This window comes from Halyomorpha halys, unplaced genomic scaffold (assembly GCF_000696795.3).
Source record: "Halyomorpha halys isolate HHAL.00 unplaced genomic scaffold, Hhal_1.1 Scaffold1502.1, whole genome shotgun sequence".
In the NCBI taxonomy this organism is placed as follows: domain Eukaryota; kingdom Metazoa; phylum Arthropoda; class Insecta; order Hemiptera; family Pentatomidae; genus Halyomorpha; species Halyomorpha halys.
In genome coordinates, this window is record NW_027104805.1 from 103,617 (window position 1) to 126,450 (window position 22,834).

Here is a 22,834-nt window from a genome sequence, read left to right on the forward strand (position 1 = left end):
TGTTTGCTTGTTTTATTTACTTATGTTCGACTATATTAAATACTTTAATTTACTAAAAGTATGTAACAGTATTTATATTTACAATTTTGTGGTTTAGTTCTGTAAAGGTTGTCATTTCCAAAAAAATCAAATTTCTAACAAAAATGACACAACAAAATGACAACACTAATTCCATTAGAATAAAATAAATAATTTATGGGTACTTACTATTTTTAGTTATTAGGAGATCGTTTCTTTTTCGGTCCAGGTTTTCTTCGTTTCGCAGATAGACGCAACTTGTTTTTTGATTTCGTACTATTCCTAGCCGAACTTTTATATACAATATTTTGATGTTCTCTGAAAATATGTTCCATCTTGACAAAGACACGTTTTGAATAAAAATGATTTTTATTTTTTTTATTTATTTTTTTTTTTTTTTACTGGACAAAGAATTTATGATAAAAGGTGTGAAGTGTGGCAACGATACTTCCATAAAATAAGGGTTTCATTGCTTCTTCTAATTGGTTACAAATAGACAAGTAACTTAGTTATCGGATTGTATTGAAAATGTACATTTTGGGAAAATAAATACATGTACATCCACAATTTATTCTAAGACATTTCTAATTATAATAAAATCAAAGAATTATTTATTTATTCTTCTATTTATTTTTTTTGTTAAAATTCAAAACAACCAATAGCTGTGGGTAATTTCAAAAAATTAAAACATCTACTAAAATTATTTAAAAAAAATAAAAACAGCCAACAGGCTAAAATCTCACGATCCACGAAAAATAAATAAACAATACTATTAATAATTACTAATACTAATTAAATGAAAAAATAAATAAATAAAAATTTGTTTCAAAATTAGTGAAGAAATAAATAATAACCAAACAACCAATTACAATTTTTCTCTAACTCTTTAAAAATTCAGGTATTCCTCTGAGAAAGTTGTTTTTTGAAGCCTAAAGTTGCCGTTTAAGCCAATATCCATTCACCCCTATCTGCTCATAAACAAAAACAGAATTTTTCACACTATGTTCGCAGTATACATGCGATAATTATGTGAAATGTCATGTTGGTTTCAGTAAATAGTTCAGCAAATAGCTATAACCCAACATTTAAATAAAAATTGTTGACTTATATTTTTGCATTTTATTTTCTTAATTATTCAAATGGTGGATTTAAAACCTAATTAGCATGAATCCTAAATTAAAGCACACAAAATGCTTCATACAGATTGAAAATAGGTCTTTTCATTCTGGATAAAACCAAAGAAAATTCTACTAATTCTGATGCTTTCCACAAAATAGTACATTTAGTCTTAAAAAACAAATTCATACATTTGTACCTACATGAATGAGAATTTCATCAGATGAAGAACACTGTGATAAATAGAAAAACAATACTCGCACAATATTTAATACTGTTGTGATAGCAACTATAATAAACTTTCTACTACTTCAGTGGCTGCGAGAATTGTTACTATAACAGTAAATTGTCACCTTTTAAATTGGTTTTGATGTGATAGTAATTTCACTGCCCTAAAAGAACTCTCAACTATCACACCAAACCTAGATGGACAATACTGCCATACAGTTTAAATCATATAAAAATAATGAATTTCAAAAATATTAAAATAGCAATTAATAATTTCAAGAATAACTTTTTCAAAACTATATTGCTTTATTTCAATGATGATTATTGAGTGAATCAATAATTGTTTGGAAGTAAATATAGGTAATTATTTGATCAAGATTATTTCATCATATAATCTTTATTTTAGAAATAACATTTCCATGAAATAACCCTTGCATTTGATACGTTCATTATTTAAAGAGTGCCCATGTGAAGTGTAGCGAAGATAGAGAAAGAGCATCGCCCAAGATATGACACATTTCTTATCAGTTAGCCAGCAGATACGGCATCTCAAAAAATTAATATTTTTTGAATCGATAATCATAGGGAACAGTTTTTCACTTGAATTGTACCCACTGAGACCTCACAGCTAAGCCGTACATAAACAGATATTTTAGGCAAACTAAACATTTCTACTGGGACCCCATGGTTCTCAATAATTTGAGACAGGAAAATTAGAAATCAGTAGACATTCATTTAAAAAAAGTTACATATTCGGAAACAGAGAGACTATACTGTAGTAAGTTACTTAATGAAGTTAATAACATTTCAGTAATGACCAAGCCCTTTATTTGGCATTGAAATCGCAACTTATTTAAGCTAATCTTAACCTAGTATTGCCCAGTCAAAGTATACTTTGAACACTACTGGGTTTATGCAAAAGAGCAGTATCCATCTAATAGGTTTTTTCTATGTGTAGTTTTATTTTTTTTATTTTTTTTTTTATTTTTTTTATATTTCGCAGTGGTTTAAGGATTTTTTTTTTTATTTTTTTTATATTTCGCAGTGGTTTAAGGATCGGTATAGGAAAGAAGGAAACAACATGTGACACCAATGACCACCATGGTGCTGAGGAAGCTCGAGGGAGTTTTGACCCATGCTTAATTATTGTACTATCTTAAAAACAGTTCATTTTTGAACTTAAAATTAAAGTCGAGCATGATTTGTACCACCTCGATCTGCCGACTTACCTCTAGCAGAGTTCTGAAACCTCTCTCTTTTCTTAATAACTACTATTAAAGTTCTAGTAAGGAATTAGAAATCAAAGTTGGGTTTTGTAACTTCTGCATGAAATTCCCATTCTTTTGATATGAAACTCTTCAACATCTATCGGCTCCTGAGAGCCAGAAAAGGATATGGTAGAATTGATCGACAAGGGATCGATACTACCATATATTTATATGTACGATTAATTATTTTTTAGGATATTAAATATAAAAATAACATATTTTCCCTTAAAAAATAATACTAACTTGGAACTAGGGCCAGGTGGTGGTATGGAGGGCATCGGGGCAGGGATAGGGAAGACAAGCCCGTTAAGCATCAAACCCTCTCCGGCAGTACGAAGGTCAACTGCTAAAGCTCCAGGAGCCTGGGGTATTCTCATTATAACTTGTTCCTGTTCTCCAGTTATAGCACCATAATAACCACCATCTTCAACGCTTCCATTCATGGAAAGATTCTAACAAGTAAAACTTACATATTAGTTATCATAGAACAACTTTAAAATAATAAAAATAAAAAGGAACAGTTTTGAAAAAACAAAACAAATTTTAAGAAAAACCTGAAAATATTACATAACTTATTATTTCACGATTACTGATTAATAATTAATGAATTAAATTGGTGTTTATAAATCAATTAGTATAATTTACAATCTTTAATTAACTTTAACTAATCAATATTTATTGTTTTTGACAAGACTGATAATAACAAAAGAATCTGGAAGGCAATGTATATATGATTATTTATTTCGTATTTAAATAAATTTGAGCGCATTATTATTAAATTAAAATCTACAAAATGCTATCAAAAAGAGAGGAAATAACTTGTCTTTCCAATAGCACAATAACAAAAATATCAGTAAAAATTTTAATAAAAAATAAATTAAGCCTTTTAATTTTGTATTTCACCATTAACAATTTTTTTAACAAGTGAGTTGCGATTGGACCCTTGTAAATGTTTTAAACCCATTTGAAACCTCTCCACCATCTGATGCTATTATATGCTTGCTTTTTGGCTAAAAAAAAGTTTTAATATTTGTTGACATTCATTGTGGTAAACATTGTTAACTTCATTAATAAATATTGTTTCTACCAATACATCGATCATCATTTCTATTGATAAACGCTTTAAATAAGATAAGAGTATTATCCCATCATTTGAAATTATTAAATGACTAGATAAGATATTTTAATAATTTTTTTTAAAAAAATATATATACAATAAATAAATTTACAACGAAACAGTTCAAATTGAAATTTGAAATCTTAATTATTTATGGGAAATTGGACAGGTTAAAAATGTTTGGTACAAATTGGATAGAGGAGTTTCTCTCTTTCTCATGACAACAGTAAAGTACACATTTGATAGATTTGAGAGTAATAAAAAGTCACTCAAATTTATTTAAAGAATTATAAATAAGTTGTCTTATATCTTAAATTCAAACTGACCTAGTAAACACCAATTTGGTATGTTTTAACGTCATTTTAAAACTGTAAAAATTAGAAATTGATCGGTTGAGTAACCTAGGAGCTAAGAAACATTTTCAATTCCGCATTACAAAACTGGCATTATGTACCAAGGATAAGAAAAAAATTAGTACCTAATAATAGAAAATAGAACTCATTTTCACTTTCAGCACTACAAAAAATTTAAAGATTAGTAAAAATCATGATATCAAATTTTCAAAAGTTTCTTTTTTTTAACCTCAGTAATTAACTGGATAAGATTCCTCTACTTACTGTTTTTATTTTATTTTTCTGTTCTATTTTTTCACAAATGAAGTTTGGAAATAAAAATATTTTACTAAGACAAACATTTTAAATTAACAATATACTGAAATAAAGTTGTTGGAAGTTACACAATTTTGACTATAACAACACTTACTGGACAAATGATCTACACTTCCAATTCATTACATGACTATAATAAGGCCAATCTGGACGGAATTGAGCTTTGGGGCTCTACTAAATCTTTGAATTCCTCTTGTATCCAATTCTTACAATCCGTATTTCTTCATAAAATCCTCAATGCTCCTTACTTTGTCACAAATAAAATCATACATAAAGACCTTATTGTTCCATATGTAACTAATCTACCCCGAACCAGATAACATTCCTTCCATTATAAACTCCCTTACCACCCAAAACCCACTAGTTTCTAACCTTGCTTCCTCTTCCATTCCTGTCAATCCTCTGAGGTGATTGAAAAGAAGATGGCCACGAGACCTGCTAATGTAAAACATCATTTTAGAGTGCTACCAATGGGTAGTTTCTCTATACGCCTGTATCACTCCATTTTGATCTTACACCAAATTTACTTAATGTGTTTGTATATAAATACAGTTGTAAATAGCAATAAATAAATAAAAGTTGTTATGAATAATTATGGTTACGAATCAACTTGAAACTATTAAATACTTTATAAATTTGTTGCCTTAGTTACAGTGAATACTGAGTACTGACTAGAGGGTCAATATTGAAAGAGTTAAGAATTATAATGGTGCATCTATTTGTAATCATTTTCAGAAATAGTTTTATAAGTACTAATATAAAAATTACCTAAAACCTTAAGTTTGTGAGGGGGATTCAATGGAATATTTCTAGGCTTCAACAAGACAACAGTAACAATCTATATTTTAAATAGCATATCCATGCAATGCATGTTCAAATAAAACAAAACAAGAAAAATTAGAGTTCAAGGAAATTTGGTACTGAACATTATTGACATATGACTTGATATTAAGTCATGAAAATAAGTATTTTAAATGACAAAATAGTTTAACCTCATTTACATTTTCATCAGCTTCTTCTTTGATGATAACTTCTGGGGTAAACTTGGTCATATCCCATCCTTCACCATTATCGGAACACTCGTCATCTGATATTCCTTCACTCTGAAAAGCATATGAGCAACCTTTTAACAGAAACGATTAATATGATATTATGATAGTACTCATAGAGATTCTCAAAAATACATGTTAACAATATTTTTATGAATTAAATCAAGCTGAACAGATATTAAATTCAATAAATAGATGATTAAAAAGAAAATTATAAATAAAACATACCTTTATCATAATATTTTCATTACCTTCAGAATATAAGCAATAGATATGTATCTGATTATATTGATTATAGGTTTAGTTGTATTATATAATAGGTGTAATTGTGAACATTATATTATCTGATACAACAAAATACCCAATATACACGAACCTAATATTTTTTTTTTCATGTCCCAGTATGATAAAATTAAGTTAAATTAACAATGGGGTAGATTTCAATCCAATTTTTATTCTTCATGCATAAAATGCAATTTTTAAAATATTGCATATGCTACAGTCCCATAAGTTAAAAATTAAAAAATTTTTTAACATAACAACAAAATAGTCCAATTCCAAGAACCCGGATGAGAATCAAACACAAATTTGTTCAAGATAATCAATTTCAAAACAATTATATACCTTAAAATTCCCCCGAAGAGTTGAATCAGAGCGCTCGCATAGGATCTTGAACTGATAAGATCGGTCAACCTGAGAAAGGCAAGACGTACAAACATTTGGAGGCAGCCCATCTCCTTCTATCACCTTAAAACAAAATCATTAAATATTAATCAAACAAAATAAGTAAAAAATATACAAATTGAGCATTGAAATACCCAACACACGAGCGAACCATTTGGCTCAAGACCATTTTCTGGGAGCTAATTTGGACTGGACCCAAATCAGGTCATTCATGACTGAGGCAAATTTACAAAAAAGTAAATTTTTCTTCTGTTTGCTCTACACTATCATCAACTTTAGTATTACTTATATTTTGTCTTAACTTTATTCAAATATATTTCAATTCTTCAACTGTAGTATTAGTTATATTTTGTCTTAACTTTATTCAAATATATTTCAATTCTTCAACTGTAGTATTACATATATTTTGTCTTAACTTTATTCAAATATATTTCAATTCTAATTCCACATCAATTTAATTCTATTTCACACACGAATAAAGAGGAGTTATAATTTATTTAAAGAAAAAATGGCAGAAAGGATAAATATCTACAAGGAAATAATTAATTCATTTTAATATACTCTGAGAACTCTCTCTTTCTCGCCCAGACCACTAATCATCATAAAACAACAAAACTAAAAATGCGTTTTTTTAACATTTTATATTATTTCTAGAACATCTGATGTTTTGTATTCCACATATGGCTTTGGAAATAGCAACTTAAAAAAGTAGAATTTAAAAAAAATATATACAAGCCAATCCAAGAGTTGTAAATTAAAATTAGGTTTTACATGGCTAGGATAACGATAGATTATAATAGCAATTGAGCGGGAAAACATTATTTTCATATATTGTTCCCTTTTCAATTTTTTCATACTTGAAATCGATTCTATTCAAAGTTTCTGAGCTTATCAATAGTAATAATAATCTAGTAGCAACTGTAATGGTCATATCAATAGTAATAATAATCTAGTGGCAACTGTAATGGTCATATCAATAGTAATAATAATCTAGTGGCAACTGTAATGGTCATATTCCCAACTATCTGTTAACAGGTTTGAATTAGGTGTCACCATGTGGACAGGACATGGCCACACTGCTCCATTGTCTCACTTTTGTTGCAGTACTACCACAATAAATAACTGTTGATGTGTAAGCTTTACATAATTTATTCTGCACACATACTTATTTTGATCTTCTGGAAAAAAAACTTTTTTTTTTTACATAATTAATCAAGCATTATATAAATCTAAACAATCATACCTCATAATAAATTGTCAAGAGAAAATACAACAATAAATTATTGAGCAAAAGTACCATTAAATTAATTACAATAAAAAATGGATCAAAACAAACAAGATACTGCAGTAGAAAAGTGACAAAAGGATATAGAATAGAAAAGAAAATATTAAACTAACATGTTGGACGAAACAATTCAATTGATGATATGAACCTTCTAGGAGTCACTTAAGAGTCTCAATGACAGTTATCATCAGACAACAGACTTACAACCTAATATAAGAATATTATAAAGTTCTAATCACAGCAGCCTAGTCTAATTTAAATGGATGACAAGTCAATATATAATCCAGTAGGTTCTTAAAGTGCTATGTACTTATCAGAATATTTTAGTCGGTTTATACAGATCATAAAGCTGACTATTAGATTCGTAAAACTATATTACTTCTAAACATTGATTATGAATGGAATATAAAGTCTCTTGTAACCTTAGTGTTTTTAATTAAGCTTTACAAAGCTTAGTGTTTTTCGAAAATTAAGTAATGCAAATATTCAGCCTGAGTCGACAGAGGCTTTAATTTTTTTTTTAAGAGGCTACAAAATGTGGTACTACAAAACATAGATCTGAAAAATATAATTGAATTCATAGAAATGCAATTGTTAAAAGAAACATGTTAATTTGTTGTGCAAGAGGATGAATGAATCCCTAAAATAGTAATCAGTATCAAACTGATATGTATATCCCTATGAGGAAAGATTAAGTTACTCACCTTGTAGATTTGATTTCAAAGAGTTTGGCAGACACATGAAGTGAAATGACATATTTATGAAATACTATAATGAACATAGAATATGACTAAATAAACTTTGCTCTCGCAAAAAAATCTTGTAATCTAATCCATTAGTGGACTCCTTTCTTCAAAGATAGAGTAATTAAAATATGAATGGAATAAAATCTCTGGTAGTTTATGTTGAAGCTATATCTCAGATAGGGAGTAATAAATTGGAGGAACACGGGTACACTTGAATCACTCTGGCAATCTTGAAATTCCTTGTTCATGATAATAACTTAGATGAAGATTAATAGAAAGTAAAAGTTTCCGTTTGAGATAGAATGTGAACATACGCATATGAGAGTCCACTTGATTCTTGAGATAATGAAATAAAAAATACATAAACATGAATAAAGAGTAGACACACTGAATTGAGAGTTGATGAGAAGGATTAGTTATAGCGAAACAGCAATAGAAAAACTGTAAGAGCAAGAGAGTTCATAAAAAAAGAATGGTAAGCCCAAAGTGAGTGAAATATTAAAACAGAGCTCTGAATAACTTTCTCAGCAGCAAACGGTAATAAGTTTCAAATTAAAGTGAGTGATAAACCGATAGTGGATGAAATAGAGACAAAGCTCCGTTATGACTAATGACTAGAAGTTAATATACCAGTTGTTGAAACCAATCGATACTTGAGCCAACATGAATGACAACAGAATCAATAACCACAAAGACTGATTCATGGTACTGCTGTGTTTACTTAACAGAATTACTTTTAAAAGTATCGCTGCTCATGCTTAAGCACAAGAATATGTCAAGATACATAAGGAGATCCACTGGATTAATAAGCACACCTGAATCAATTATAATGGAATTGAACATACACTTTCTATACAAAACAGTAAAATATTTGTGATAGCTTAAGGTGTAAGGAACAGACTGATTATTAATCATGAACTAGTAATAGCAAAAATGAGGAAAAAAGTTATCAACAACAGAAGAAGATATAGCAATTTTTCTTCCAAAACATCGATCTAGAGCAGTGTTTCTTAAAGTGTGGTACGCATACGAATAGGAAACAACTAGGGAACCAAATTATGATAACATAAACATTTTCATCCTTCTCAATAATCCAAACAAATTTGATTAAGAATGAATTGTTTTTTTGTTTATTATCTTGTTTAAGTACAAATTAAACACATATTTATTGTGATTAAAGTATGTTTATGCAATTTTTTTTTTAACAAGAGATACTCAGCGTTATTAACATTAGACAGAAAAGGTACACAGACAACAAAAGTTTAGGAAATATTGGCCTACTGAAATTAATAACCTCTTTAATAAGAAAATACAGAATTTTCAATTTAGAAACTGCTTAGCTCATGCCTTCTGACCAGAAACTTAAAAGTTATAATTTACAAAACTATTATCCTTCCTACTGTTCTTTACATATGTGAAACTTGGCCTCTTACATTAAGGGAAGAACAGAAACTTCATGTTCTTGAAAAACATGTATTACATAAAATAATTAGACTGAAAAAGTGAGTTAACTGAAGAATTAAGAAGGCTACATAACTCTGAATTGAGGGAACTGAATCCAGTAAATATAATTGAGGTAATAGATTTGCAGTGAATAAGAGGGGTATGTAAGGTTGATAATGAAATTAATTTATTCATTTATTTTTACAAAGTTCATTATAATTACAGTCTCTAGTAACATCAAAAATAAGATCTAATTTGGTGTTTTTTTTTTGTTTTGTTTTTCTTTTCAATTTTTTTTTTTTTTTTTTATAATAATTACTCTAATCCAATGTAGTGGTTGTTTTTCTAATGTTTATAGATTGTTGAAGATGCTGTAAGATTACAAACACCAATATTTTTCAGTATCAAGATATCATAGGAATCAGGAAGATCGTAAAGAAAAGCAGAAAAAATAAAAAGAAGTAAAGGAAAAGAATCAGAAATCTTTGGAAGTTAAACAAAAAGTCAAGGACCAATCAATAAAATCAAAAAGAAAACCTCTACGTTTCATCAAAAGAAGAAGATAGTCAAGGGAAGCTATGTACAAAGATTTTATTGTCACTTTTCTAGCTTGCGTTTAGAGTGGTGAGGAAAAGCTCTAGCACCTCCCTTTCACCTTGGATTGTCTCGAACCGCATACAGAACTTTCCTAACTTCCACCAGCTATTATCATTTTGGGTTCCATCTTCTTTAATTTTTTTTACACTCCTTCACATTTGTTTTTATTATCAAATTAATTTTTGAAGTATATAAATTTATTTAATTATGCATTATTTTATTTTACACACTTCCAATAACATTTTGTAGATGTTTGAAAGTTGTTATTTATTTCAAGATTTGTTTACATTGTGTTTAGATTACTTCATGTTGTCTAAATGTTTAGTAGAAAATGTGGTATAACTTTCTAGAGTCCTTATTTGGTAATTCAGTTACAAAAAATTTCAAAACATTCATTTATTGCATACATTGATTCAATGGCATACACTGGTAGCGACAATGTGTAAATCTTTCTTTATGATTTTTTAATATAACACTTACAAATATCAGTAATGGATTTTAATTTCCAAATATAAACCTGCTTAAATAATTTAAGATTTTTAGAAATAGAAAAAAATCTAAGGGTGTGTAAGAAACCATGACAATAGTAGCCTGGATAAGACCTGGACCGTCTTTATTAGAAACCATGGCAGAAAAAAACATAGTTTAGGTTCGTGTATGAGATTTTCAAATAACCAAGCTAAGTTCAAATACATGTACACTAGAACCAGATAGAGAAAAGACCTTTATTAATGGGAGCCCACACATTTGAGCAGATAAAGGAGTTTACTAATATCAGATCCAGCATGACTTAAGAAAATGATATAGCTCCTGAAATTAACAACTTTTGCAATAGGTTCATCAGTAGCTAAAGCAACTTGATTATTTGTAAGACTTTTATACTTGTTTGTTTATACAGCCTATACTTGTTTGCTTTGCAGCACAGACCATCTCCAAGCATGAGGAATAGGACCTAATGATCTTTAAACAGGAAATTCTAAGACGCATTTTTGGATCAGTCAGGGATTTAGCTGAATCAAGACTGAGGAAAAATAGGGAGCTAAATGATGCTATGGGGAATAAAATTGAGTTAACTTTAAGAAGTTAGGGAGCCTTGATTGGACAGGCCAGATGATCATGCATCCAAAAAAGCTGGAATACCCAAGCTAAGGTAGTTTGATGGTAAGGTACACAAAGCCTATAGCCTATATGGAATCAGGAATCAGAAGGTGGACAGAGACAAATGGTGGTGTTTCCATTCCCAGGCTCGTGGTTGTAGCGTCACACAAAGATACATATTTTAAAAACACAATTATAATTATACTTGTTTCATGAAAACTAATTTTATTTCACATTTCTTCTTCCTTATAAATCGTGTTATTTATCGCGCTATTATAATTTTTTTTTTCTTTTACTTAATTGGTTGGTGAAATCTTAACTTCCTGTATAAAAAAAATTATATTCAAAATGTTACTTCATTGATTAAGCAAACAGTTTTTGATGATTTTTTTTTTCTATTTTGTGTAAATAATTTATCATGAATTAAATTATGCAATTTGCAGTTTATATGGATATAGGTTTTTATGTCACTGTTAACAGATTTTTTTTTTAAAGTAAAGTTCAGATATTACTAATTTTATTTTTTATAACTTCTGCTATAAGAAAGATTTTTTTTTTTTACAGACACTTTCTAAAAATTACAAATACAATAACCATGAAATATTCCCACTACACATAAATATAAAAATACCTGAAATACTTGTTATCCTTTTAATCAGTTTATCCAATAAAATTATTAATAAGTAATCCTTTTTTAAAACCCGGATCATAAATGCTAATATTCATCATAGTTCCAAGAAAAATAAAACAAAAGAATATATTGAGTATAATTTTTCTTACTACGATGCAATAAACAAAAAAATATTAAACAATAATTTTAGTTACTAAAAAAAAAAAAAAAAAAAAAAAAATCACATCAATTTATCTTTTTAACAAAAGTATATTTGATCCAGGCCTCTTAACAGCTAAGAATAATACTTTTAAAGAATACTTTGGATAGCTTTAATTTTAATTGAAACAAATAATTATACAAAGTAATAAATTTCTATACATATAATATGTACATTCTAATAATTAAGAGGGGGCCAGGAACAAGATTCTTGGTCTATAAATAAAGGAATTTAAAACCTTGAAGTCAAAACAGTTTTGTTTACATAAATGAGGCTAGTTAAAAGTGGTCTAAAAAAGTTAAGAAAAGAGTATCAAATAATATAATATGTGTATCGCCAATAAATTATGATTACTAATGATTTGATAATGTTAACACTTATTACAAAGAAAATTATATTAATTTAATAATTTTTTGTCATTTTTATTTATAAATTATATTAGTGAAATTCCCAATAATACTTTCATTGAGGAAACATGGTGGATAGAAGTTAAACAACATAAAAATGCCTCGTGGAAATCTTTCTAATGCCTATTATTTAATAAAAATTTAATTACTAATGACATACATCTTAATGAATTACCTTTACTTGAGCACATGCCATAATGCGGTGAGGAAGGGATATACCAGCACCATTCTGCTGATTACTAAATATTGGTGCAAGTACCTCATTCCCCTTCAAACATAGGCGGCATACTTTTCCTAAATCCACTTCCATTTTATCACTTAAAAACAAATAGGAAAAATAATGAGGTGGAATAACAGTATTACTATCAATTAAGCTATTTGATTTCTCAAGAAATTTTATTACTTTTTCAATAACTATCATTTATTTATATATATTTACTTCATTAATTTTAATATCCCAATCCATGGGCACATAGATTAAATTAATTTCAGCAAATGCATATAATAGTACATCATTCAAATAAAATTGTAGGGAAAAAATAAAAAATTGACTTGGGTTCTACAAACACAAGTAAAAAAAAATAAATAAAACCATGGCCCCTTTGAAAAAATAATAAAATATGAAAATAAGAGTTTGCAGTGTAGGTACAATTTCAAAATTTTAAATCTTGTCATAAAATTAAAACTTATTAAATATTAAGACAAATGAAGCAAAAAAAAAAAAAAATGTAATTATTATAGCACAATTGTAGACAAATATTACAATTCCAAAATAAATTTAAAACTTAGAAGGTTATTGGCAGGTTATCATATAATTTATTATATATACTATTTTGACATAAATATAAAACAGAAGATAAATTACATAAAAATAGGTAATTGTAAAAGAAACCACAATTTGATATCAATAACCAATTTATTCTAAACAAAAAAGGAATTGCTACTAACACTTCATAAAACAAATATTCTTAAATTAAAAGAATTTATTAATATTATTCAAAGGTAGCAGAATATCAAAATATTTTAAAATTGAAACAAATTTTATACTGATAAGTTATAAAATGTAATTAATCTTAGTAAGAGGAATTAAATCATGTCATACTTACTTAGAAATATCAAGTTTTAATTAAAGCATTGTCTTCTCATTTTAATATTACTTTATTAGCCTCCAGGTCCAGCTAAAATTAAACAGCACTTCTTAGCACTTTTAAAATCAATAAAGCATCATTGACAGAAAAGTGCAAACATTAAATCAATACTATACTTTTAATTACTATCATTAAAACATACTTTTAACTCATAAATAATGAAATGAAAAATATGCAGCATCTATAAAGCTAATTATAAGTAGTCTCTACATTTTTAATATCGAACGATAAATAAATAATTAATTACATAATTTCTAATTAAAAAATGGTACTATTCATTATGCAAGGTCACGGTGATGCCGATTGATTTTTTGGCGATTATCGGCACCACATAAAAACTGCGGATTAATATAAAAAATATATTTAAATCATTAAAATTATTAAAACCTCAAATTTATGGTATACTTATATCGTTAATACCGATTTAAAACCTCTACCAATAGTTGAATGACATTTGTAGATTGAATCAATGAAAAGAACAACCATTTTGTCGGAATAAAAATGGCCCAGACAAAGAATCACAAGATGATAATAGTACTCATAATTACAGTTTTACAGACTTTAAAACGAAACGAAACTTATGAAATATCATTTAACACCACTTCGAAGTCTCCATGGACTCACCTCAAACATATTCCTGACGCTGTCAGTCAATAATGATAGGAAAAATTAACTTTATATTAAACTATAGATGCACCGGCTCTATAAACACTGGTGTAGGTTAGATATTTGAATTACATTTGAAAACTATAAAAACTTAAACGAAAAATAAAGAGGAATAAAATAAGATTTCAAACCGAAGCGTCGCCCACATCTAAGACTTATTAAAACAGGGGACAAGTAAAAAAAAAAAAGCGATGGGCATTGCCTAAAAAGATTCGTAAAACAAAACTCTACCATCTATCTTGGGTGAAAAATTATAGGCTGCGCTCTCCCGACTTAAATCAAAATCATTTTTGAACCATTCCTAATTATTTATGGATTATAAGTTTATAGCTCAACCTTTATCAATAGATATCCAATTCCATTTGAAAAGTTATAAATTTGAAGTTTTGCAATTTAGTGGTAGGGTAGTCAGGGTCAAGGTGGCTGTGTATCAAACATGGCGTTAACACAAGGTTTGATAGGTTTACTCTGTCAGGGAAGGTGTCGAAATTTGAATAAGAATAATAGATTTTTAATTAATAAGGTAATATATGTGTCATAATTCACACAGATTTTTAAATTTATACTTGTCTTAAGTAAGTTCATTTGTGTACTTATTTTTTTCTGTTGTTTGATTATTATGTAACTGAAATAATTACTTTAAAAACTTTTATATTTTAGATTGATTAAATTTTTATGGAATATAGTATTTTAATGATCATAATAATTTAATAGTTCACTTTATACTTTTGTATGTCACACAGGCAGTAGAACTATGTTATTCTACACAAAGAAATATTGATGGTTCTGAAGTTCCTTCTCGAATAAGAGGACCTTCGAAGGTTTACACTTCAGCTAAAGATGCTATTAAAGATATTCCTGATGGTGCAACTATTCTTTTTGGAGGTAACACTAACCAAAAAGGTTTATGATGCATTAGTCACTCAAAACAGTGGCAAAAAGCTTGTACATTGAATGTCATATGACCGTTATTTTATTAATTTGTGGCCTAGATTTGACAACAGTCTGACTGACATGACATCATTTTGAGAAATAGATATTCTAAGTTACAATATCTTATCAATAGTTATCTCAAGATGCAACTATGTCAATTGCTAGTTCCTTAATTTGTTAGGTCATACTGAAATTTATTTGGAAGCTTACCAGCTTTGTTGTGAGTGATTTCCAAGGGAAAATATATAATTTTGTCCATTTTTTTTTTTTTTTTTTAGTTAAACCCTTGAGAATGGTTGAAAATAACTTTGGTTCTGCTAGATCCGAAGGATCCCTAAAGTTTTTTCACACATGTTTATGTTTATTATTTGTTCAAAAGAAAATTGTTTGTATTATCTATTAAATTTTATTTTTCCCTGGCTGTGAGCCATTGGGAAACTTATCTACTTAAAAGTTGTCTAATAAATGAATAATATAGCTGACGGGTATATACTTTAGTTTACTTTTTGGGATATAGCTGATAAGCTCATATTTTGAAGATATCCATTGATTAATTTAAAAAACTTAAGTGATTTATTTTTTCATAACTTATCTTATTTATATAACAATGACACAAGTTATCATTTTATACAATTTGTTTATCTCAGATCTGTTACATAAGTAAACCTGTTTCACAAGGTTGATTTATGCCTACTTCATTAAAATTCTTTAAAAAAAATTAATTTAATATTCATTTTGTTTATTTTCCTCTAAGACCATTTCAATTGTTGTCTATTAAAAAAAAAAAAAAAGAAACAATTATTTATATGTCAGTAAGTATATATGTTATTTAAATATCTATCATTTAAGATAAAACACACATTCGAAAAATTTAGTTGTAATTTTTTTTCTCATTTTTAAATATCTTACATGTCAATTAAAATTTAAAAAATTAGGTTTACTTTTTACATACAATGTTTTGAGACATGTTCCATATTTTTGATTCTTCCATGGCTTTTCCCTAATTATGCAGTAAACCAAAATAAAGTTAAGAATTTGTTACAAATCAAATTACAATCATGTCTTCATCAGTATCAGTATTTTAATAAAAAATGAATGTACATAAGTTTTTAACTGTGATAGTTGCATCCCACTCTTCGAGATTATAATTTAGGTAATTTCTATTCTCACGGGTATTTATATAACATTTAGAACTAATTTCTGAATATTTTAAAAGTTTGTTGATGTATGATATGCCATTTCTAATCTATAAATATTGTTGTCCTGTTGTATTTAGTATGACATTGCTCCTTTCATAATTATATAGTATTTTCTCATTTTATTTTCCTAAATCTCTGTTCTGTTATTCCAAAAATATCCGTATTTCCTATTGTATCAACTTGTAAGACCAAGTTTTGTTATAGGATACAATCAGTCCCTCTAGTATGTAGTAACATTGTAAGAATTGAGTTATTTCCTTAGGAATTGGCCTTTGTTTAGGACAAGCTACATTTGTCAGTAGAGCCTAAGTTAATACAATAAATATTAATTGATATTCATTATTTAATATTCTTGCTTCTTTATGTTATTAGTGCAATAATTTTAATGTTAATTATTTTTAAATCTTAAGTAATTCATATTTTATCAATAGAAAAAAATACTTTTAGGTTTTGGACTATGTGGTATTCCTGAAAAGCTCATTGGTGCTATTCTCGAAACCAACCTCAAAGATTTAACCATTGTCTCTAACAATACTGGTATTGCTGATTTTGGTCTTGGTCTTCTTTTAAAAGAAAAGAGGGTTAAGAAGGTCATAGGTTCTTTTTTTGGAGGAAATCCTGATTTGGGTCGTCAATATCTTTCAGGAGAATTAGAACTTGAACTCATACCTCAGGTAAAACATCTATTTAAGAAACTATAAAATATTTATCTAAACTTTTTAAAATTTAAAACAAGATTAATCACCTCTAGTTAATGTTACAACCATGTTCTTCTTATCTTATAAGAAGTATCTCGGCATCCCGTGGGTGATCCCAGGACTTCTAGACCATGCCTCATCTACTAAACAAATATCTCTACTGACAACATATTCTCTTTCACATTCCTTCTATTTAGACCTTGTTACCTCTTTGCTGGTGTCTAAGATATTTCCCTGGTGACCATATATTCTTATCATAGTATCAAACAAAGGCTTATAATATATTAGTTTTAGTCCTTTGTATGTTTCTTAATGTGCCATCTTATTTACATGCAATGCATTACACTGCCATGTCATAAATCATAAATTATGTTTAATATCAGAAGTACTCTTTCCTCATTATTGATCTAATTATTTACATGTATAAATTCTTTCTGAACGATCCCTTGAGACAACGACTCAACGTTTTGTTAATCTTCTCTGGAATGATCTTGGCTGTTCCTCCATTGCTTCATTACTCTGATTTCCTTTTGTCTAATTTAGTCCTGGTAGTACTTTAGTTGTAATATTTTTTTCTGATATAATTATTAATCCATAAAACTTTTATGTATTGAAATCTAATAAATTAACAATGCTAACTGGCTGTATAGAATATAAATAATTTATTTGTTTCCATACATTTAAATATGAGTACTATCATTTTTCCATTTTTATCCACCTGTTTTTTAGAATTGAATAAAAAATTCTAATAATTCTGCTTGTCACTATTCTTTATCCACCATTTTGAAGAACCTAAACATACTGAAATTGGCTTAAATGAAAGCTAATTAAACTTACTTCAAATATATTCTATCTTGTTGTTTTTATAGAATAGTTTTGACAATATTTCACATAAGAGACTGTTACGACAATTTTTTACTTGTGAGGAAAATGGTCAGTGTTTACTGAGCCTGTATCTTGGAAATTAATGGTCGTACAGAGCTCATTTTGGTTTCTAATTTTAGCAAATTATATTGGTTTTAAATAAAATATTCTGTTAAGCTCATAGTTTTAGGATTATTTAGTAAAAATCAAAAAAATATCTCTTATTTCACTTAATATTTGATTCTAATTTCTACAAAAACAAACTTTATTTGACAAAATTGTTTTTCTTTTAATAGTTACTTGGAAAGAATCGTGATTTGACCTTGAATCCAGAAAAAATTTTCTGGTTATTTTAAAAAAATGAAAAGGTAAAGACTAGCTGTTCTCAAATTGAAATCAAATTATTTTACAATAAAAAAATAATATAATTGTCAATAATGTTAATTATATATGTTCGGAAGTAGCAGTCCTTGAAGATCGAAATTAGTCAGGAATTAGTCATTACTGCCCTTTATACTGTGTAATCTCTGTAGTCCGAACTTCAGTACCTCAGATACTCCAGTAATCCGATCTAGCAAAAAAAAATAAATAAATAAAAGAAATAAAGTTGCTTTTTTAAACTTAGCAAGCATTAACATTTTTGTTTTGAGATTGAAGTGCATATGTGTTAAGGACATAGTTCAATTTTCGGCTTAGTGGTCCGCATACTTCTATGGGTTGGGAACCACTGGTGTAAGGTCATTGATTTTGTTTCTTGAAATGGACCAAATGTGTTCTTCAATTGAATTATGATATAGATAATGAAATCTATGTCTAATAGGCCCTAACTATAATGGAGACATACTTCCTAACTTTTATTATTCTATTGAATTTTTATTTTAACTTCTGAAACATCTTAATCATATTCTATTGTCCTCTGTTTTAATCTTCATTGATTATCTTCTTCTTTCTCTTCCTTTTCAAGTTATTATTGGTGTAGAGATGCATCTTTGATCTATCACCTCATTATCAAGATTCACATTATTATTCAATTATATATGTTCATTATCAAGGTATAATTTATTACTTCTTCGTCTAGTTACTTATAGTAAAAATATTCTCCTTGTTAAATATACTTTATTTAGAACTCATAACCAACCAGATATAAGAAATAAACTTAACAAGGAAGATATTTTCACTACATTCAACTGGATCATCCAGTCATTGAACCTAAATTATAACATCATGACTTTGTATGTATTAATTTATTATTTAGGGTACTCTTGCTGAAAGGTTGCGGGCTGGTGCAGCTGGTATCCCCGCCTTCTATACCCCAACTGCTTTCGGAACCCTGATTCAAGAAGGAGGTGTTCCTATGATGTACGATAAAAATGGCCAAGTTAAAACTAGCAGCCCAGGGAGGGAAACAAGGGTAAATAACTATTAATTTTTTTCATAGAAATAATATTCACAGGGTATAATTCCAAAATTCACATTCTCCATTTCACAGTGAACTTCAAAAACATGTGAAATCTTAAATAACCATGAGTTTAATTGTATTGAAGAAAAAATTTTAAATATGGCTGATCATGTAAATATTAGAAAATACTTAGAATCCATTTATATAATGAACCTCATAAAACGTGTAATTTTGTTTTCCTTTTCTATACAAAACTATCCTTTTATTATTTTCTAGCCTAGATAGGCAGGTGTAGAGAAGACTGGGTAGGGCTATCAAAGATCTACAAGGTCTGTAGAACCAAGCAAAAAAAAATTGTAATCAATTTTAACTTAATTATTTTTAATTTACAGTATTATTTCTTCAAAACTATTGCTTGTTCATTATTTTTTAATTGAGTAGAACAATGAAATGAATTATGGGCAAACTAACCAAAACATTCTGTTATTAAAATAAATTTAAAAAATAATATTTCTTTAAGGATAATTTCTTATAGAAAAAGAAAAAAAATACATGGTTTATATGGTTCATTATGTAAATGGATTGAGTATTTTCTAATTTTTACATGATCAGCCATATTTAAAATTTTTTCTTCAATACAATTAAACTCATGGTTATTTAAGATTCTCTTTCTTGACTGTATATATATTTAAAAAATATATATAAAAAGTTAATACTAGCAAGTTTTTAAACTAAAATTTTTTTTTTTTTTTTTTTTCACAAGTTATGACAAAATAAATTTGTAAATTAATGGTTAAGTTTATTGTTAAATCATTCCAGAGATATTTAAATACAGGAGAAAATATCAGTCATTTATATCAAAAATATAATTTCCTATGTAAACAAAAAATAACTTAAAATTTAAACATAAATTAAACTTTAAATTATATAATATAAAATCTTCATTAATGTCATAAATATTTGGTTTTTAGATATTTCAGTGCATATTGAGGTGACCTCCTCATAATTTCTTTCAACTGCTTCAGTTGAAAAAGCTTTAAATATTTTTTGTTCAAACATTATTTAGTTTCACAAAGTCAACCTATTTGAAATTAAATTGATAATGTAGCATTTAGTTATTGTTATTTTTAATATTCATTTAATTATACTAATTTATTTTGTATTAAAAATAACAATAACTAAATGCTACATTATCTATATATATATATAAATACATACACTCATTAAAAAAGTTGGTTTAGTATTAGAAGGGAAGTAAAAGTAATCAGAATTTTGACCTTGGCTTTGCAGCTTGGAGGGATTGACCGAGATTGACCTTGAAATTGTGTTTATATCTTAGGTTACAACTTTCTCTTTCTCTTTAATTTTATAATAAAATGTCTATTAATTTAACATTAAAATGGCTTCCTAATTTATTCAATTTTGTAATGTAACAAAGTTTTTTTTATGTACTTAAAGTATAAAATAATCTTAATTATAATTTATATTTCAGTTATATATGTACTGAATCAATTATTGAGGATTTATTATATGCCCTTGTTATTATGAATATTATTATATTCATAAATCATGATTGATTATTTGATGATAGGCCTTGTATTATCTACCTACTAAATTATTAATAGTGAATAGTTATTAAATAATAATGTGAAGAGCTACAACCCTTGATGGGTGAGGGATTCAGTACTAGATTTTGAAGTACTGTTCTTAAAACAGAAGGTGATTTTTTCAATATCGTATTAACTGCCACATTTTTTCCTAGGGAAGGATTTCAGTAAGGATTGGTATAAAAAAAAAATTTATGTGCTTATATTTCAACTTTTTAAAAATATTGAATGGAAACAAATGAAAAGCTGAGTTTTTCGAAAAGTTGTTAACTGTTATTCCAAAGTTAATTGTAATTTGTGTTGTGAAAAAGCTATTTCAATCATCTATATTCTTTTATTTTACACAATTTAATAACAATCAAACACATAGAAAATATATTTTTACAATATTGATATTTAACCCTTTTTTTAATCAAATTTATTTTATTTTCTGTTAAGTTTAGCAATTTGGTGGACGTGATTTTGTTTTGGAGACTGCACTAACTGCTGACTGGGCTCTCATCAAAGGTCAAGTAGCTGATGAAGAAGGAAATACTATCTTCAGGTAGTTATATTTTTATTAAGGTATGAAATATTAATTTTTTTTTCTCTATCCTTTCATCCCCGATGAATCCAATAGGAAAACCGCTCGCAACTTCAATCCAGTGATGGCACAAGCAGCACGAACCACTATTCTTGAAGTTGAAGAAGTAGTACCTATTGGAAAGCTTGACCCTGACCAAATTCATTTGCCTGGTATTTACATTAATAGATTAGTAAAAGGTGAAGATTATGAAAAGAGGTTAGAGGTAAGCGATGAGTGCTAGATGTTGGTTATTTAAGAAATATTGTTGATATTTTTTATTAAAAAATTTATCGTCTCAATTTTCAGAAATTGGTTTTAGCAAAGAAAACTGCTTCTGCTGCTTCTGAAACTCCTGCAGCCAAGCTTAGAGAGAGAATAGCTAGGCGAGCTGCTGCTGAGTTTAAAGACGGCATGTATGGTATCCTTTGATAGCACTTATTTATTATATTCATCAGTCAATCTTAGTAGACCTCATCTTAATTTAGTCATACACAAATTTTATAATTAATTTTATAATATAAAATAAAAATATTATAACACGAAGGAGATGGTCAGGGCTGCAGTCTAGAAGGAAGAAAAAATAGTAATAACTTAGGCAAAAAAATAAATAAATAGTTATTACTATTTTTTCTTCCTTCTTGACTGCAGCCCTATGTAAATGTATGTACATTTATATAAATTAATAAAATAAATTCAAACAAATTTTATAATACATGAGCAAGATTGGCTTTTGTTTAGGAATAATGTTTAGTAGTATTTGTATAATACCTGTATGGTATGTATTATTAATACTACAATTAATAAACAAAATTATTGGAAGAAATTCATTAAAAGCAATTGAAATTAAAAATAAAATAGAGAGAATAGTGTTTACTCCCCTCCCTCTTCTTCTAAGGGCTTTGTTAGTGGAAGTTAAAAACATGAGGTAGAACTTGAAAATGGAAAGGGTAGAAGAGTAGTGTATCTAGGTTGGTAAATTCGCAGTAATAAACAGTGCAGACTAGAAAGTATCGTTTGGATGTCGAAGTAAAGTAGGGAGGTAGCTGAAGATAGTATGAACAAGACCTGGTCTTGTGGTAGGTTCATGTATTTTGCTGTAAATGGTGAGAGAGTGAATTGTAAAGGTAGAGGCATGTGTCTGTCACCATTTATTTTTCAAGGTAACTTGATAGTTAGATATTATTAGGTATGACACATAAAA

General features: G+C 27.8%; 2 protein-coding genes across 4 annotated transcripts in view; one reads left to right on the forward strand and one right to left on the reverse strand.

Annotated features, from left to right (window-relative positions):
* The window catches only part of LOC106689868 (replication initiator 1), a 32,924-nt gene extending 18,238 nt beyond the window's left edge, over positions 1–14,686 (reverse strand). Inside the window, exons 1-6 of one of the 3 annotated variants that reach the window (XM_067045431.1) lie at positions 14,327–14,686; positions 13,661–13,732; positions 12,730–12,871; positions 6,089–6,211; positions 5,417–5,518; positions 2,874–3,082 (exon numbers count right to left, since the gene is read on the reverse strand). In XM_067045431.1, the coding sequence (XP_066901532.1) occupies positions 2,874–3,082; positions 5,417–5,518; positions 6,089–6,211; positions 12,730–12,864 (569 nt within the window). In that variant the 5' untranslated portion in view covers positions 12,865–12,871; positions 13,661–13,732; positions 14,327–14,686. Of the gene's footprint in view, positions 1–2,873; positions 3,083–5,407; positions 5,519–6,088; positions 6,212–12,729; positions 12,872–13,660; positions 13,733–13,844; positions 14,304–14,326 lie in introns of those variants that run through there. The other 2 variants (XM_067045424.1, XM_067045429.1) reach the window with 2 other exon arrangements.
* Positions 14,687–14,753: 67 nt separating this feature from the next.
* SCOT (Succinyl-CoA:3-ketoacid CoA transferase) overlaps positions 14,754–22,834 on the forward strand; it is a 15,541-nt gene continuing 7,460 nt past the window's right edge. The window contains exons 1-7 of the mRNA XM_014435057.2: positions 14,754–14,891; positions 15,112–15,253; positions 16,948–17,174; positions 19,318–19,473; positions 21,512–21,612; positions 21,688–21,856; positions 21,940–22,051. Of these exons, the coding sequence (XP_014290543.1) occupies positions 14,805–14,891; positions 15,112–15,253; positions 16,948–17,174; positions 19,318–19,473; positions 21,512–21,612; positions 21,688–21,856; positions 21,940–22,051 (994 nt within the window). The 5' untranslated portion in view covers positions 14,754–14,804. The remainder of the gene's footprint in view (positions 14,892–15,111; positions 15,254–16,947; positions 17,175–19,317; positions 19,474–21,511; positions 21,613–21,687; positions 21,857–21,939; positions 22,052–22,834) is intronic.